The sequence below is a fragment of the Schistocerca americana genome, chromosome 8 (assembly GCF_021461395.2).
Source record: "Schistocerca americana isolate TAMUIC-IGC-003095 chromosome 8, iqSchAmer2.1, whole genome shotgun sequence".
In the NCBI taxonomy this organism is placed as follows: Eukaryota; Metazoa; Arthropoda; class Insecta; order Orthoptera; family Acrididae; genus Schistocerca; species Schistocerca americana.
This window is the reverse complement of record NC_060126.1, coordinates 67,348,833-67,365,549: the sequence shown is the minus strand read 5'-3', so window position 1 is coordinate 67,365,549 and position 16,717 is coordinate 67,348,833. Positions and strand designations below refer to the sequence as shown.

General features: G+C 43.2%; 1 protein-coding gene across 1 annotated transcript in view; it reads left to right on the top strand.

Annotated features, from left to right (window-relative positions):
* LOC124544811 (regulator of microtubule dynamics protein 3-like) overlaps positions 1–16,717 on the top strand; it is a 90,184-nt gene that overhangs the window by 17,406 nt on the left and 56,061 nt on the right. Inside the window, exon 2 of the mRNA XM_047123501.1 lies at positions 13,482–13,596. Coding sequence (XP_046979457.1) covers positions 13,482–13,596 — 115 coding nt within the window. The remainder of the gene's footprint in view (positions 1–13,481; positions 13,597–16,717) is intronic.

The window sequence follows — 16,717 nt, the reverse complement described above, 5'->3', positions numbered from 1 at the left end:
TGACCTCAGCAGTTGAGCGCCCTTAAACCCTACCCAAAAAAAAAAAAAAAAAAACTGACCGTAATTATCCTCCCATCCTTGTACAAAAACAAATCTCCTGTGCCTTATCTTTCCAGTCTCCCACCACCTCCCAAAGTCCCACAGTCCTGCCACAGAGCAGCATTCCCCTTGTAACTCAGTACCATCTGGGACTGGAGCAACTGAATTACATTCTGCACCAGGCTTTCGATTACCTCTCGTCATGCCCTGAAATGAGAAATGTCCTACCCACTATCCTTCGCACCCTCTCGTACCATGGTATTTTGCCGTCCACCGAACCTACACAATATACTCGTCCATCCTTATACAAGCCCTGCTCCCAATCCCTTACTTCATAACTCATACCCTTGTAATAGACCTAGATGCAAGACCTGTTCCATACATCCTCCTACAACCACCTACTCCAGTCCGGTCACTAACATTACCTATCACATCAAAGGCAGGGCTACCTGTGAAACCAGTCATGTGATCTACAAGCTAAGCTGCAACCACTGTGATGCATTCTATGTAGGCATGACAACCAACAAGCTGTCTGTCCGCATGAACGGCCACCGACAAACTGTGGCCAAAAAACAAGTGGACCACCCTGTAACTGAACACGCAGCCAAACGTGATACCCCTCATCTCAATGACTGCTTAACAGCCTGTGCCATATGAATCCTTCCCACTGACGCCAGCTTTTCTGAATTGCGCAGGTGGGAACTTTCCCTGCTATACATTCTACGTTCCCGTAATCCTCCTGGCCTCAACCTTCGTTAGTCACTGTCCTCACCCATCCAGCCCCCTCCTTGTTCCCATTCCAGCACTACATAGCCATCATTTCACCGCCGCACCCAGTCTTTTAATTTCTTTTATTATTAATATTTTTATTTCTCTCCTTTCCGCTACTTACCCTCTCCCCCCTCCACACCTTCTCTCCTACCCTCCATCTAAACTGCAACACTTCACTGTCTGCCACTCCCACCATACTATCCCTCCCCCTCCCTGCCCTAGCCTCCTCCTACTCCCACCCAGTCGCCACTCCCATCATCCACTAGTGTTGCTGCTCGCAGTGTAGTTTCAGCTCTCTGAGACTGCAGATGTGAGTGCAAGCTGCGCTTTTTGTGTGTGTGTGTGTGTGTGTGTGTGTGTGTGTGTGTGTGTCTACTGCTGACAAAGTCCTTAATGGTCGACAGCTTTGATTGTGTGAATCTTTTTATTGTGCCTATCCCAGCTCAGCATCTCCGCTATATGGTGAGTAGCAACTTTCCTTCTCTCGTATTCTTACAATTTGTACTGTTTAATTCAATACTGTAACAATACTCACCATATAGCAGAGATGTTGAGCCGCGATAGGCACAACAAAAAGATTCACACAGTTATAGCTTTCGGCCATCAAGGCCTTTCTCAGCAATAGACACACATACACTCACGCAAACGCAACGTACACACACGTCTGTAGTCTCAGACAACTGAATGTGGTTTCGGTTGTCTGAGACTGCAGACGTGTGCAAGTTGCATTTGCATGAGTGTGTGTGTGCATGTGTGTATATGTGTCTGTTGCTGACAATGTGTGAATCTTTTTGTTGTGTCTATCTTGACTCAGCATCTCCACTATATGGTGAGCAGCAACTTCCCTTCTGTAATAGTGTTACATTCTATCCTGGTTTTTCCATTGTTTAATTCAGCACTGATAAGACAAATATGATTGTTTTTTTCTGACTATCTATTTAGAGCTATTTTATTTTGATGTCCACATTTAGCTGTACAATAACATGTAGCTGATGAGAAGTAGGCTGAATATTTGAAGTAAATTAGTTTTTGAAAATGTTTTACAGTGTCATCTTGAACATAAAATTACTTTTCTAAGTGATTCCATGCTCATCCCAAGTTCAAATTTTCAGAATATGTAGAGAAAAACAATATTTTTCATACACTATTTTTGAGAATTTTAAGAATACCAATTTTAAAAATTTAGAAAATTCAGTGATGATGCTTTTATTATAAAAAAGTATATAATTTTTGGTACATTGTGTTTTATATCATATGAAAAGCCTTTAAAAGAGGTTTCTAATAGACTCCATTTCTCTAGCTTAATTAGAACACAAGATGTTAACAAATCAGCATCGTTCTACTCATCAAAAATTTGTTTTTTTTTTTCGCACCCTTTATTACTCAGTAACCTTTTGTCAGAAAAATGTGAAAAAATTGTTTTGTTACTATTTTTGACTACTACATGCATACTTAATTTCAGATAAATCCAAGAGGGTCAGGTTATAGCACTTGTTGATTCGATGTGAAATAGCTCAGATTCTTTTGATATTCTTTTCCATTGAGCGTGAATCGAGCTTAAGCCTTCTTCAAATCAATAAATAAGCTTATCATATCTGTCACCTTCCCATATACTATTCGCCTAAATATTCTGCTTGCAGTTTGAGGCAAAATACATTATCTATGCATGATCTACTACACCTAAACATACTTTGCACCTCTACCTGCTTTTCAATTCTTGGTTGTATGATTTGTCCACACAGCCTATCCACAAATAACATAACACTTCTTGTATAGTGAATACAGTCTTCTTTTGTTTCTTTTTTCAAGTCTGGAATTTATAGAAGTTAATTTCCATGCACCTGGGATTTCCTCTCCATTCTTAGAGCTTTTAAAGACTCCTGCAAGGAATTCAAATATCTTAAAAAGGGAATTCTTCACCAGTTCTATGATTATTCCTCCAGCACCAGATGCTTTGTTGTGTTTCATACTTTCTACGTTTTCTGCTCACCTCTTGCATTATTATGGCACTAACTTGTTTCTGAGTTTGTACGGTCCAAGGGGGACTCACATATCTTTTGTGGGTATGTGAGTTGTGCACAAGGGTTCCCGAGCTATTGCAACATTTCTTCTTTTCCAGACTGCTCTACCTTTCCCTTTCATCCGCATCATTATTCCTTTCACTTTGCCCTTTGCGTTTCCTCTCTTGATGTTCTTATTTATATTGGCCCAGCTATCCTCCTGACTTCATTTTGTTTGGCGGTTTTGATTTGTTTGCTTTTTCTCCGAAGGGGTTTGACCTCCATCTCCAAATTTTACATCTGTATTGTGAGCCAGAAGGGGAAGAGCTCCTTCCCTAGCATCTTTGGCATGGGTTCCTCTCCTCTTCCTCTCCATTTTCCCCTCTTCCTCTCCCTCCCCAACATAACCGTTTCACATCCCTGCTAGGTCACTAGCTCAGTAGCCAGTCCTTGCGTGTGGGGCTATTATGACCCATCTGGCAGAGCCCCCTGACACCACAGGCATCACACTCTTGGTACCTGTGCAGTAAACACCTCATGGAACCCCGGAAGGGTTGGCTATCTTTTCAAGGCATCAGAACTCTGCCAGGTGGTGTTTGTTGTGTCTGGGTGGGGCCCACCATATGAGCCCCTGATCAGATTGGGTGGTGTTACTGACACGTGACACATGTTAAACTCTCTGGCCGCTCTTCTGCGGCCACGTCTCTTGCTAGGAGTAGTTCTGTCTTAGTTCCTGTTTCTGCCCTCCTGGCCTTGATCCTTCTTTGCTACCCTTTGCTGGGAGGATGGCCAAGTCCTCCGGCTTAGGGCAAAACCCTTTCTGGGGTTATCAGTCTCTACCAGGACTGATGGGGAGACTTTTGCCACCAGCAGACGCCTTCCTCTGTTTTTTAGTTGGCTTCCCTCCATGCCGGCAACCATTTAGAAGACATTCCAGTGAGTATCACTCTTCAAATGTCTCTCAGTATGTCATAGGGTGTAATTTTTCATAGGGATTTTCTCCTCCAGTTTGACGATGAACTTGGAACTGATTTGGAATGAAATGGTGTTCACTTCATCCTGCATGTCGAGAGAGGCCCAAAGGGCAGTTGAGTAGACACTGGCACTTTCATCCGGGCATTTGAGGGGGGGATACCCTGCTCAAGAAAGTTAAGGCGATGTTATACAGGTGCGACATCAAACCAATGTTCCACCTCCCATGCATTGCTTCAAGTTCAGCCACATATTCTCACGACGCAGTGCCACTGTCATCTGTGGTGCTCTGATCTACATTCTTGCCACTCAGTAGTGTCCAGTGTATACAAAGGAAAAAAGAATCCAGGAAATAAAGATCTTTGACCATCTCAGCTACTTTGAGATCTAGAAGAAGTGTGACAGACTTCACCATGTGACTCTCTCATCTGCCTTTGTCTTCCCCTCCTTCTAAACCCTTTCCAGCCCTCCTTCCCCCACCCCTCCCCTCGTCAGCAGCTCCCATCCATTTTCCTCAAGGAACCGCTCCTCCTCCTCCTCCTCCTCCTCCTCCTCCTCCTCCAGAGAAGAAACCCTCTTCTCTGGCTTCTGCTCCCTCTCTAACACCCCTCCCTTGGGTCCTCAAGACAGGAAGCCTACTCCTTCTGGTCAGATGAGGGACCCATGCCCAGATGGCCCCAAAGTCGTTCACTCTCTGTCTTACCTGGACACCACTGCCATCTATTCCCTTACTGATAACAGAAGAAGAAGCAGCGCAAGCCCAAGGATGAGGCTTCCCTGATATCATGGAGGGCTTTGCCCCCTCCTCCTCACTCCGAATTAGCCCCAGTTTTTATGGATGTCGCCCTGCCCTCATCAGTGATGACCACTGACCAGGTGACATGACTTCTCCTCGGCTGCTGTATGTGTAACCTGGACTTCCACATTATAATCCATTGGAATTGCAATGGATATTACTGTCACCTACTGGAAATACACCTTTTTTTCCTCTTATTCTGCCTTCTGTCTTGCTCTTCAAGAAACACACTTCTGTGATGACCATTGTCCAACATTGCGTGGTTATAAGGTGTTCTATTGGAACCTTGCATTCTCTGAGATAGTGTCTATAGGAGTCTGTGCTTTTAATCGCACCAGTGTCGTTAGTTACTCGATCTCCCTTCGTACCAATCTAGTAGCAATAGCAGTACAAGTGCGAATGACCCCAGCAATCACCATTTGCAATATTTACCTCAGTTCAGGTAGGCTACTTCCTTATGCTGAACTGCCTGTTTTAATACAGCAACTCCCACCCGTATATCACCTCCTGGGGGACTTTTAATGCACTTCACACCCTGTGGGAATACCACTTCAGCGCCGCTAGTGGCACCTTTTCTGCTGTCAATCTTATGATCTACTCCCCTACTCTTGCGGCTTCACTACATTGGTCACCCCGTGATGATCATTACGACAGTGAGCGCTTTCCGATGATTCTCGTATTCTATTGCTGCCACTAGAATGACAGGCCCCACATTGGGCATTCCGCTGAGCCAGTTGGCCTTTATATACATCTGCTGTGCACTTTAAGACCTATCTCTTGGATCGCATTGATGCAGTCGTGCAAGACATATCTGACACTGTTCTTCATGCCGCTGGTACTGCCGTCGTCCTATCCACAGGTCCCCCTCGTTGGCGAGTGGTAGTGTGACGGGCCGTGGATGTAGCGGTCAACATCCGGGACTGCCGATAGATGCTGCAACAATTCAAACAACACCCTTCACAAACCAGCCTTATCTTTTTTAAGCATCTCCATGATTTTCTGGGAGTGCTGTTTCCTCCCTTGGGACATAAAAGTGCCTCTTCATTGCAGGTTTGGTCCAGGCTCTGTGGTCTCCTGGGCCACCAGCAACAATCAGCCGTCCAGGGTCGCTCATACAGGGTGCTCTGCGTACTGATCCACTGGCCCTTGTAGAACACCTCGCCACACACTTTGCGAGAGGTTCTTTGACCTACGTAAGGCATACGACACGGCTTGGTACCGTCACAGTTTAGTTACCCTCTTTCGGTTTTTATCTGTGAATTTTTATCCCACTGGCTCTTTCGTGTGAGAGTTGACACTTAACTCAGCATGCCTCGGAACCAGGAGACAAGTATCCCACAGGGTTCAGCATCGAGTGCCACACTTTTCCTCATTGCCATCAGTGGGCTCGTAACCTCTGTTGAGCCTCTGGTTATGCCGGTGCTGTATGTTGACAATTTTTGGATCTGGTGCATCTCCCACTCAGTAACATCTGCCAGCTCCAGTGTGCCATCCGACGGGCTTCTGCATTGTCCCTTTCCCGTGGCTACCAGTTTTCTCCCTCCAAAACATGGGTTATATGTTTTTGCTGTTGACCCACAGTACACCCTGATCCAGAACTTCATTTAGGTAACAGTGCCTGGATGTTGTAACACAGTCCTTATTCTGGGATCTTCTTTTTGATAAAAAGTAGACGTGACTGCCCCATATTAGCCACTTGGAAGCTACATGCATGCTGAAGCTTAATGCTCTCTGCCTTCTTTCCAATACATCGTGTGCCGCAGACCATGCTACCCTTCGCCATATTTACCACGCTCTGCTTTTGTCCACACCTGATTATGATTGTCGGGTTAGTGGCTCTGTGACTCCTTCCACTCCGAAACTTCTCGATGCTGTTCATTATCGTGGGTTGTGTCTGGCTGTCGGTGGCTTTTGTACTACTATTGTTAACAGTCACCTCACAGAAGCTTGGATTCCCCCTTACAAATTACGGTGAAGCCAACTCGTAGTTTCTTACACAATTGCTATTCGACAATTCCCTGACTATCCCGTGCACTGTGTCGTCTTTGCAAATGGGGGCTATCTCACACCTGATACCTGCCCTCGGGTAGGATTGCCAATTGGAATGCACCTCACTTCCCTCTGTCAGGATCTCCATCTCTGTTCACTGGAAAGTGCCCCGTGTATTTCCTCCCGCATCCCTCCTTGGATGGTGCCTCAACCGTGGATTAGGACTGACCTGTTCCAGGGTCCCAAGATCTCTTTTGCCCCTATGATATGCCAGCGTATTGTATGGTCCATCCTTGAAGAGTTATAGGGTCTACCATCTCTACACTGATGATTTTAAAACAATAGCTAAGGCGGGATACGCTTTTACATCTTCTACTGGCATGGAACACCATTTACTGCCAGGATCGTGTAGTGTAGTGCATTCACAGTCGAGCTGCTGGCCATTAACAGGCCCCTCCATTTTGTTACTCAGGCTTCCCTCCACAGTGTTTCAATAGGTAGGGACTCACTGAGCAGCTTGCAGGCTATAGACTGATGCTACTGTCATCACCCTTTGGACTCTGTGCTGCTGTCTTCAGTAATAAACTCCACACAATTGAGGAGACTACTGCAGTTTGGCACTCTTCTTCTATGTTGGTGGGGGGGGGGGGGTGTCTTCAATACACACAGTGTGCTGTGAGGCTCGGCTGCCACTTGCTCCAGAGGTCAGATGATTGAGTGACTCGTCCATTCTGAGAATATCTGTCTTCTGAATGCGGTTCAGCTGACACACTTTTCCACAGCTACAGGGTCTTTTACAGCCATTGACCTTTGTTTTTGTTCCCCAGCTGTTCCAGATGCATTTCAGTGGGAAGTGGCTAAAGATTTACATTGTAGGGACCACTTGTCAGTGTGGATCCATCTGCTGACTAGGACGGTGGCTGACAGGAGGCCAGCAGATGGATGGAACAAACGGCAAATTGGTTGCAGTACAGTCAATAGGCTATTTTTGGACAAAAGAGTTGTGCACAGGAAACAGTGGAGCATATCACTTGTGAGATGCAATGGGCTTCTGCAGAGTCCATCCCTCGCTTTGGTAACCATCTCAGGCGACGGCCTGTGCCTTGGCGGAATGATACCTGTCGATTGGCAATCAGAAGCAGACAAACAGCTCTTCGAAACTTCAAACACTGTCTAACTACAGAAAAGCTTCATGCCTTCAGATCTGCGGGAGCACATGTGAGTGCAAGTGATAAAAGAATGGAGGAGGGATTCGTGGAAGGAATTCACTACTTCCATTATTTGGTCCACTTCCACTGCACAAGTTTAGGACTCAACCTAATGGATTTCCGGCAAGGGCACCACATGCCCATGTCCCCTTACGGCCTTGTCAAGTAATGTGGTCTTGGTGGACGTGTCAGAAGACATGGCTCAGGTTTTAGCTGAACACTTCTTTACTGTATCTGTGCCAACCAAACAAGCTCCTGCTCAATTTCTAAAATATTCCGTCTTCCGCGTGGGAAATGGAATCGGCTTTGTCTGCAACCAGAGGCACTGCTCCAGGTCCTGATGAGATACATTATGCCATGCTTCATCATCTGTGCCCTGAAGTGAAAGGACAGCTCCTCTCTTGCTCAGTCAGATCTGGTTTGATGGTCAGTACCCCACAACTTGAAAGGAGGCAATATTAATTCCATTCTGGAAACCAAGCAAAGACCATAGTGGTGCCCCCCCGCCCAAGAGTTACCGGAGTGTAGCACTTACCAGTTGTATGGTTAAGACTCTTGAACGTATGGTCAACCACTGCCTCGTCTAGCTGCTCGAATCCTGATGTCACCTGACCTGCTCCCAGGGCTGTTTCAGGTGCTACTGTTCCACCCTTAACAACTTAATTCTTCTGGAGATGGCAACACAGAGTCCTTCTTACGCAGAAACCATTTGGTTTTTGACCTCGAAAAAGCATATGTCACTACTTCGAGGTACAACACCCTTCGCCAACTTCATGAATGGGGACTGCGTGGACACCTGCCACTTCTTATCCAATCCTTTCTCGAGGATCGGCATTTTCGATATTGCGTTGGTGATGCCTTGTGTGACTCTATGTTCAAGAGAATGGGGTTCCCCAAGGTAGTGTCCTCAGTATCACATTGTTTGCCATCGCTATCAATGGCATTTCCTCCGCATTCGGGAGCCCTGTCAAATGCTCTTTGTTTGTGTATGACTTTGCAATCTTCTACTCTTCCTCTGATCATACGATGACAACGAGGCAGCTACAGCTGACCATTAGGAGGCTGGAAACTTGTCCCAGGGCAACTGGTTTTCGGTTCTCAACTGAGAAGACTACATGTGTCAGTTTAAACTGTGCTCGTCGAAGTTTAAACTAACCAGTGCTCACGATGGGGGAAAATATTTTACTTTTTCAAAAAGCTGTGCGCTTCTTGGGTTTATTGTTTGACTCGAAATGGCTCTCACACCTGAAAGTCCTACGAACAAAGGGCTTCCAGGCATTGAATATTTTGAAACGCCTTAGTGGAAAAACATGGGGAGCTGACAGGTCCTGGCTCCTGCAGTTTTATAGGGCATTTGTTCACTCACATTTAGATTACTGCAGCAGAGCAGCCCGTACCTCCTACCTCAAGATGTTAGATGCTGTCCACCATGAGGGCATTCAGATATCAGTTGGAGCCTTTCGGACCAGCCCAGTTCTGGGTCTGTGTCTAGAGGTTGGTGAACCACTACTCCGAATTCATCGACATATCCTCTTGGCTCAACAAGTGCTGAAAACCTCCTGTGTCACTTCTGTCATTGGCATTTAGTTCAGTGGTTGAAACCGCCTTTGAACAGCTGATCAGGATTCGGCTCCATGCGACCAAAACATTTGGGATCTAGATGTATCAGGCGTCAAAATATACAGCCAGGGAAGGAACACATTGTCATCTTGGTGTCCTCAGACACCCAGAGTAATTTTAAGCTTGACACAGTACAAGAAAACTTGTACACCAGATTATGTTTTTACAACTTTGTTTTCATCCATTTTAAGTACATACCACAATTTTATTGATGTTTATACAGATGGATCCCAGCAAGAGAAGGTTGTTATGCTGTTTTCCCTGATAGAGTTTTTAAAGTGTGTCTTCTGGAACTATTTACAAATTATGATGCGGAATTATATATCTTTCTGATGGCACTGGAGACAGTTCAGAGACACCACCATACAAGGTTTCTTGTCTGTTCTGATGCACTCAGTGTACTGCAAGCACTTCCCCAAATGTATCCAGTAGACTAGCTGATTCAGCTCATCCATGACTCCAGAATGAGATTTTCACTCTGCAGCAGAGTGTGCGCTGATATGAAACTTCCTGGCAGATTAAAACTGTGTGCCCGACCGAGACTCGACCAGGTCCCGAGTTCGAGTCTCGGTCGGGCACACAGTTTTAATCTGCCAGGAAGTTTCATCCATGACTCCTTACAGCGGCTCTAATTCCATGGCAAGAAGGTGATCTTTTGCTGGGTACCTGGCCACATTAATATACAGGGAAACGACATGGCCGACAAAGCCACCAAGGAAGCATGTCGGGATGGTCTCTCCATTGCTCGCTGTCATCTCTTTTTTCTGACAGACACATCATGCGTCAGTGGAAGACTAAATGGTTGCAGGTGACAGAAAACAAACTGTGGTCACTCAAATCGACCACAAAGGCATGGTGGGTTTCATGTCAGCCTCACTGCTGGAAGGAGGTTCTGCTTACCAGACTGCGCATCGGACATAGCCCTATAACACATGGCTTCCTCCTTCAGCGGGAGGATCCACCAGAATGTGAAGTTTGTCACTTGCTACTTTCATTTCAGCACATTTTGACAAAGTGTGATATTAAGGCAGCCCTCAGTCTCGATGGCAATCTGCCCACTATCCTCACAGATACTGATTCCAGTTTTACAAGGGTGATGAAATTCAGTGAACTGTCAGGCCTCATCTCTAAATTAGTGGCGAAGGGAGGCAGACTTTAATGGATTATAAACTCTTCCATATGTGTGGACGGTCTGCATCCCCACTGATCAGATTAGCATGCTCACTTTTCGTCAGGGCGCTGGTGACCATGATGTCAAGTGCCCCTCAACTCAAATAATCACCATCCTCATGAGGCCGACTAGACCCTATTACATACCTCCCTACCTCAGAAAATATGTGAGGAGATAGCGAAAACGTAAGCTGGGTCCTTGTGAACTAGAGGCAGTAGTACTGATTATTCAGCAAAACACATGTAGAGCGCAAAAAAAAAAAAAAATGTATGGCTATAAGCTGGCCATTCATGTTTTTTCTGTAAAAATGACTAATCATTTCTATTCAAGAATTCCTCTGTACTATAGAATGAGTTGTTCAGGAAACCATCTTTAATCTACATTTGAAAACACTTCTACCATCTGTCAAACATTTTATTTGCAGGGGTAGAGTTCAAAGAGTTTTATAGCTGCATATTTCACCTCTTGCTGGGCCAAACTTAGATTCAGTGGGGTATGTGTGAATACCTCTGTTAGTCTCAAACTTATTCGTAAGTAAAGAAATGTACTGTAAAGCTTCGATTAATATTCCCAGCTGCCTGCAAGACATAAGAGTGAAACCCCACACATAATTCCAATTGAATTCTTTTATGCGAAAAATAATTTTTTGCCTAAATGAAGAGTTGTCCCAGAATATTATCCCACAAGGGAAGAGTAGACTAAAATCATGATAGATGGAGCAGGCAGCAAAATCTGAGTAGGTCTGCTTGAAAATATTATAACAGATGACCTAAAACGTTTCACCAAAATGAGATTCGATACTAGCATTAGCCAAGAAAAGCATTGAACAGAAAGGAGAAATTTATATCTGATCCTCCAAATAAAGACCTGAGGAAAAGATTGGCCAAATGCTATATTGTGAATGTATTCAGAATAGGGATCTGGATTTTGTGAAAAGATGAGGAAAGAAGGCTGGAGGTACTGGGAATGTGTGTATGGAGCAAACTGGAAAGTGTGAGGAATGAGGAGATGCTGAAAGTGTAGGGGAGAACAGAAAACATTTAGCCACTAGAAGGAAATATTGAGTAGGCCACGTATGGAAATGCTCATACTGACTGACTCCAGCAAGAAAGACAAGGGATGGTAAAGGGAAAGAGGGGAATGGGAAGTAGAAGACAGCAAGCAATGAACAGGACAGCAACAACTGTGCTGAACTAAAGAGAACACACAGCTGGGAGAGATGGACCTGTGCAAGACAGAACAGATGATGACGATGACACCGACACCGCTGACAATGACAATTATGGAGAATGGGAGCTGAAGCTGTGTCTCACAATCCTGATTTGGATTTTCAGTGGTTTACCCAAGTTGCTTATGGAAACTGCCAGTATGGGTCCTCCACTAAGCCATAGCCAAACTTCTTTACTGTCTTCCTTTATAAACACTTATATTATTGTGTGTGTGGGGGGGGGGGGGAGGGGGAGGGGGAGGGGGGAATCACTGTCGAGCCAAAAAAATTGTGACGCCTGTGTAATAGCATATTGGTACACCTTTGTAACATTATAAAGAAAGATTCTGCGTGGCACGGATCTGACGAGGTATGTGGCATCAGCTGGCCAGGCACAAGTCACCCAGTTCCCAAAATACAAACGTCGATTTGTGGGTGCGTAGCTGGTGCCCGATAGTGATCCAAATGCGTTTGTCACGTTCAGATGGGACAACTTCGGTGCTCAGGCTCTCATAAGTTGACTGTTGTCCTCCTCAAACTGCCACAGCATGATTCTGGCCTTGTGATATAGGCAGTAATCCTTGTTAAAGATCTACTTTAATGTCAATGATATCAACCGTGGGAATAGGGCCGGTCCACATTAACGTTCACATAGTCGACAGATGTCATAGTGGCTTATATCACCACTGTAGATTCCAGGGAAACCAAAGTGAATGTCCTACTACACCCAGCAACCTATACGCATGTTTGGAGCAGCTGTTTGCCTGGACATGTGGATATACGGACATAATGGTGGATCCGATGTTATGAGAAACATGATTTATCCATCCGAGTGACACATTTCCTTTGATCTGTGGTGCAATCTCGATAATCCTGTGCCACTGCAATCTTTATTGATGATGTCTTTGGGTCAACACGGGAACACATAGATGTCGTCTGCTTGCAGTTATGTGTTCTATAGAGTGTACTGAACGGTGTGTTTTGAAATAGTTGTGCATGCACCAACATTGTACTGTGTTGTCTTATCGGCCACATATATATTGACCTTCATGTTCTGTGAAGAAGTGTGATCATCAGGCACTTTGTCGCCTACTCATGGTTTCACCGTCTTTCAACTGTTTTTCATAGATGATGAGGACAGTCGCAGAAAAAAAAAAAAAGAAAAGCTCTGCAGCTTTGCTATTTCAGAGATGCTCTTTCTTAGGTCCCAGGCCGTAGCAATCAGTCCTTTGTCAAAGTCAGTTATGGAATTGGATTTCCCCTTTGTTGATCATATAGTTGCTAAAATAATTCCAAATATGGCTCTACACCCTTTATATACTTTCCTTTCTTCGTCGGTCACTTGCAACACCACCAGGTGGCATTTATCTACAGCGGTCAGGTGATCATCCTTTGGCAGCTTTTGTATTGTTCATGACTATCCACCACCTTCATGTATAGTAAGACTGGATCCAGAGGGCATGGTACCATTTAGGGGTGAGTTTTAATCTAAGATGACTACAGTTTCACTGACTTGAAAGGTGATTTGTTAATTTTAGTAACTGACTTTTAATCAACTGCACAACCTGAACTTAGAGGTTTTAATTGATATACACTTTGCTTCAGTTTAAATTTTGTGTTGCTGAGCTATCTCCTATAGGGGCATTTTACATAGTGATGTTGAGGTCTCATTACGTTCTCCTATTTATTTAGGGTAATGCTCTTTCAGTGAAACTGGAGATTCTGAGCTGACAAACCTCCTCCGTGAAGTGGACGGTTTGCTGAGGGGCAGTGCTGATCAACAACAGACGGCATTTTATTTGTTGGAACAACATTACAACCAAGTAAGCTTCCTTTACTTTTGCTACATTGTGCTTCCGAAAGAGTTTTGTCTGACACTGCTATAAAGTAAAAATTAAAACAGGCATCAAGCCGAAAATTGCTTTTAACATCACAGTACTTTACAAGGCACAGTGGTATGTCATTGCTTTCCACTGACCGTAGAATTGACTTCCCAGCCCATTGTAGGGAGGACATACATTTTAACGTGGAATCCAAACTATGGTGGAACTGGGCACTTTTCACATTGGCCAGAGATTGAACCTGAGGCTTTCCAGGCACTTCATTACCTTCCTTTGTTGCACATTACAGAAAAAGAATTACTGTTGTCTTCTCTTACAAGAATCATCATAATACTTTCCATCTAGTAATGAAAGAAATTATCATAATTCTATTTAGACAGCTATTAGTAAGTTGTGGGGTAAAGAATAAACAGCATGTAGTGCCCAATTTATTTCTGGCTGTATAAAAATTCTTTGTCAAAGCATATGGTTAGTGTGACATTCCAATCTGCATCTATTGCAGCAAAATTAAATGCTTCATTGTAAATGTAGTACAGATTACTGGGTGGAAATAAATGTAAAAGCATCCCAGTCAGTGGTCACTTTCACAACATTTCTTAGCAGAGATTGTATAGTATTTTCATGAACAAAATTATAGACTAAAATAAATGGAAGACTTTTTTAGCAGGTTTAATTAAAATCAGTCTTTCTAAGATGCTTGAACAAATGTTAATGTAGCTACTTTTGAGACTGAAAGGTGCTACCAATAACGGTTTTATTTAAATTTTGTAATACTAACCCATCCAGTGGCTGAAAAGTTCTACAAATAATGGTTTTATTTACATTTTGTTATATTAACCCATCCAACGGCTGAAAAGTTCTACAAATAATGGTTTTATTTACATTTTGTTATATTAAACCATCCAGCTAGCCGCGCATGTTAAAATGCTGCTTCCGGGTCGAGGTGTGCCGGCCTCTAATGAAATCTACCTGATGGATTAATGATGTACTTAGGTGTGCCATCCACCTCGTATGCAGTTTTTAAAACTCCTGCACACTTTCATGTGAATCATACTATGTGCAGACAATCAGGGTAAGTGTATTTTGCCCCAGGAGGTAACAGGGCGGCACGAGGAAGGGCATTTGACCACCCCGTAAATTAACTGTGATCCCAAACCTGTTCATAACTGTGCCGACCGTGCGCAGATGCGGAACAAAGGCACAAGAAAAAGATAATTTACGTTTTGTAATATTGCTGTGTCCTTTCCAATGCCGTACTGACATCACCCATCAGGCATGAACCAAGATGATGAAGTAATACATGCTTGAAGTTGAGGAATAATACCTCAAAATTTGTTGTACAATGTTAATGAACTAATTTGTGATTGGTGTCAGATTCTCGTTTTGGTTTTATACCATTGTTTCACATATTCATGGTAGGATTAACATAAAAATATTTGAAACTTCTTGGCAGATAAGTGTGTGACACACCGGCACTCAAACTGAGAACCTTGCCGTTGCAGGCAGTCCCCTCATCGACTTAGCTATTGGGGCATAACTCGTGACCTTCCTCACAACTTCACTTCTGTTAATGCCTCTCTATCTAGCAAATCTCACAGAAGTTGTCCTGCACCTCAAACACAACTAGCACTCCTGGTAGACAGGGTACCTATATCACTAAACAGCATGCTTCATGGTACACAGTCTCTGTTGCTGGCTGCCTGCCTAACAGTTTTTGGGGGAACCAACCATTTGTCATTAAGAATTGTAAACTTGTTTTAAAGGTTTAACACAACGAGACTGATATTCCAACGAGATACAATTTATATTTTACAATTTATATTTTGTGAGGCAGTATAACTCACTGAGCAGAAATTACCTACACTATATTTGTCCAATATTTGAGAGTGAGAGCACATACTGATTTCCAACAAACTTTAAGTACAATTTGAAATTGTTTTAGAAACATTTTGTCCCTTACATCCTTAGTATCAGAGCTATAACACACCAACTCATTCATAAAGTAATCAGTTATTTGAAAGTATTTATTCACAGGAGTTAGATTCTTTAATGAATTATGTGCTGCGGCTTTATTGGTTGTGGGCAAAATGGAAAGGATAGATTTGTATTCAACATAGAGGAGGCACTGAGTCGCAAACAGGCACTATGGAAAAAATACTAGAAATATTCTTTCCATAGCTTCTGCCTGAGACTGAGTGCCTGCTCTGTGCAGTGGATAGCAATCTATTTCCATTGCAGCTTAAACAATTCCTTCATCGTTTGGTGAAATATATTTTTAGCTCTATGTTTAGCTCCATTGGTCCTTGTCAAATCTACTGTATTTTATTCATTTATTTTCCTCTCGAAAAATGTATTAAAGGCAAATGTGTTGCTCCTCTCAGTGAATTCTACTAATGTATGGCCTGACCTCAGTCATTCCTGCTATTATATCCAAAGTTATCTGCTGAAATATCATTTTTCCTGCTCAGTTTTGCATTAAAATCATTATCATCCCGTAGTTAGTTTGTCATTGTCCAGTTTCTGTAAAAGTTCTTTCCTAATGCTGTTTCTTCCTGATAATTACAAGTATGTTTACTGTAGAAATGTCCTAAATGTAGCATGCTTGTATGTTGCAAGATGAAAAAATGAACTCTTGTTTATGTCAGGGAAGAGTATTTTTGTGGAAAGAGTTTGAGTTCAAGCGGTTCTTTAATCTCATAACAGTAACAATATTTCAAAGATATGAGTTCAAGCAGTTATTTAATGTTATAATGGTAACAGTGTTTCAAAGATATTCAGTAATGAGTTGTAGCTTGAAATCATTCAGTGTTAGAAGAATATTATGTAACTGGATAACAATACAAATAGCAGCATATTGGACTTCATGTTACAAAAAGAACATTTTATTCTTGATTACTTCCTGGAATACCCTACTCTGTGAACTCTTTTGTTCTGTACCTAACCATCTGCACCTTTCTGTTGATGCCATAAGACAATTTAGTTGTGTAAAACCAAAGAATGTCAATACCATCTCCTCTAATAACTCTATAACAAACTATGCTCATTTTTATTGGTTGTGTGCGATTAGTTTGTTTCCAAATTGTTACACAAATGTTTCATAATA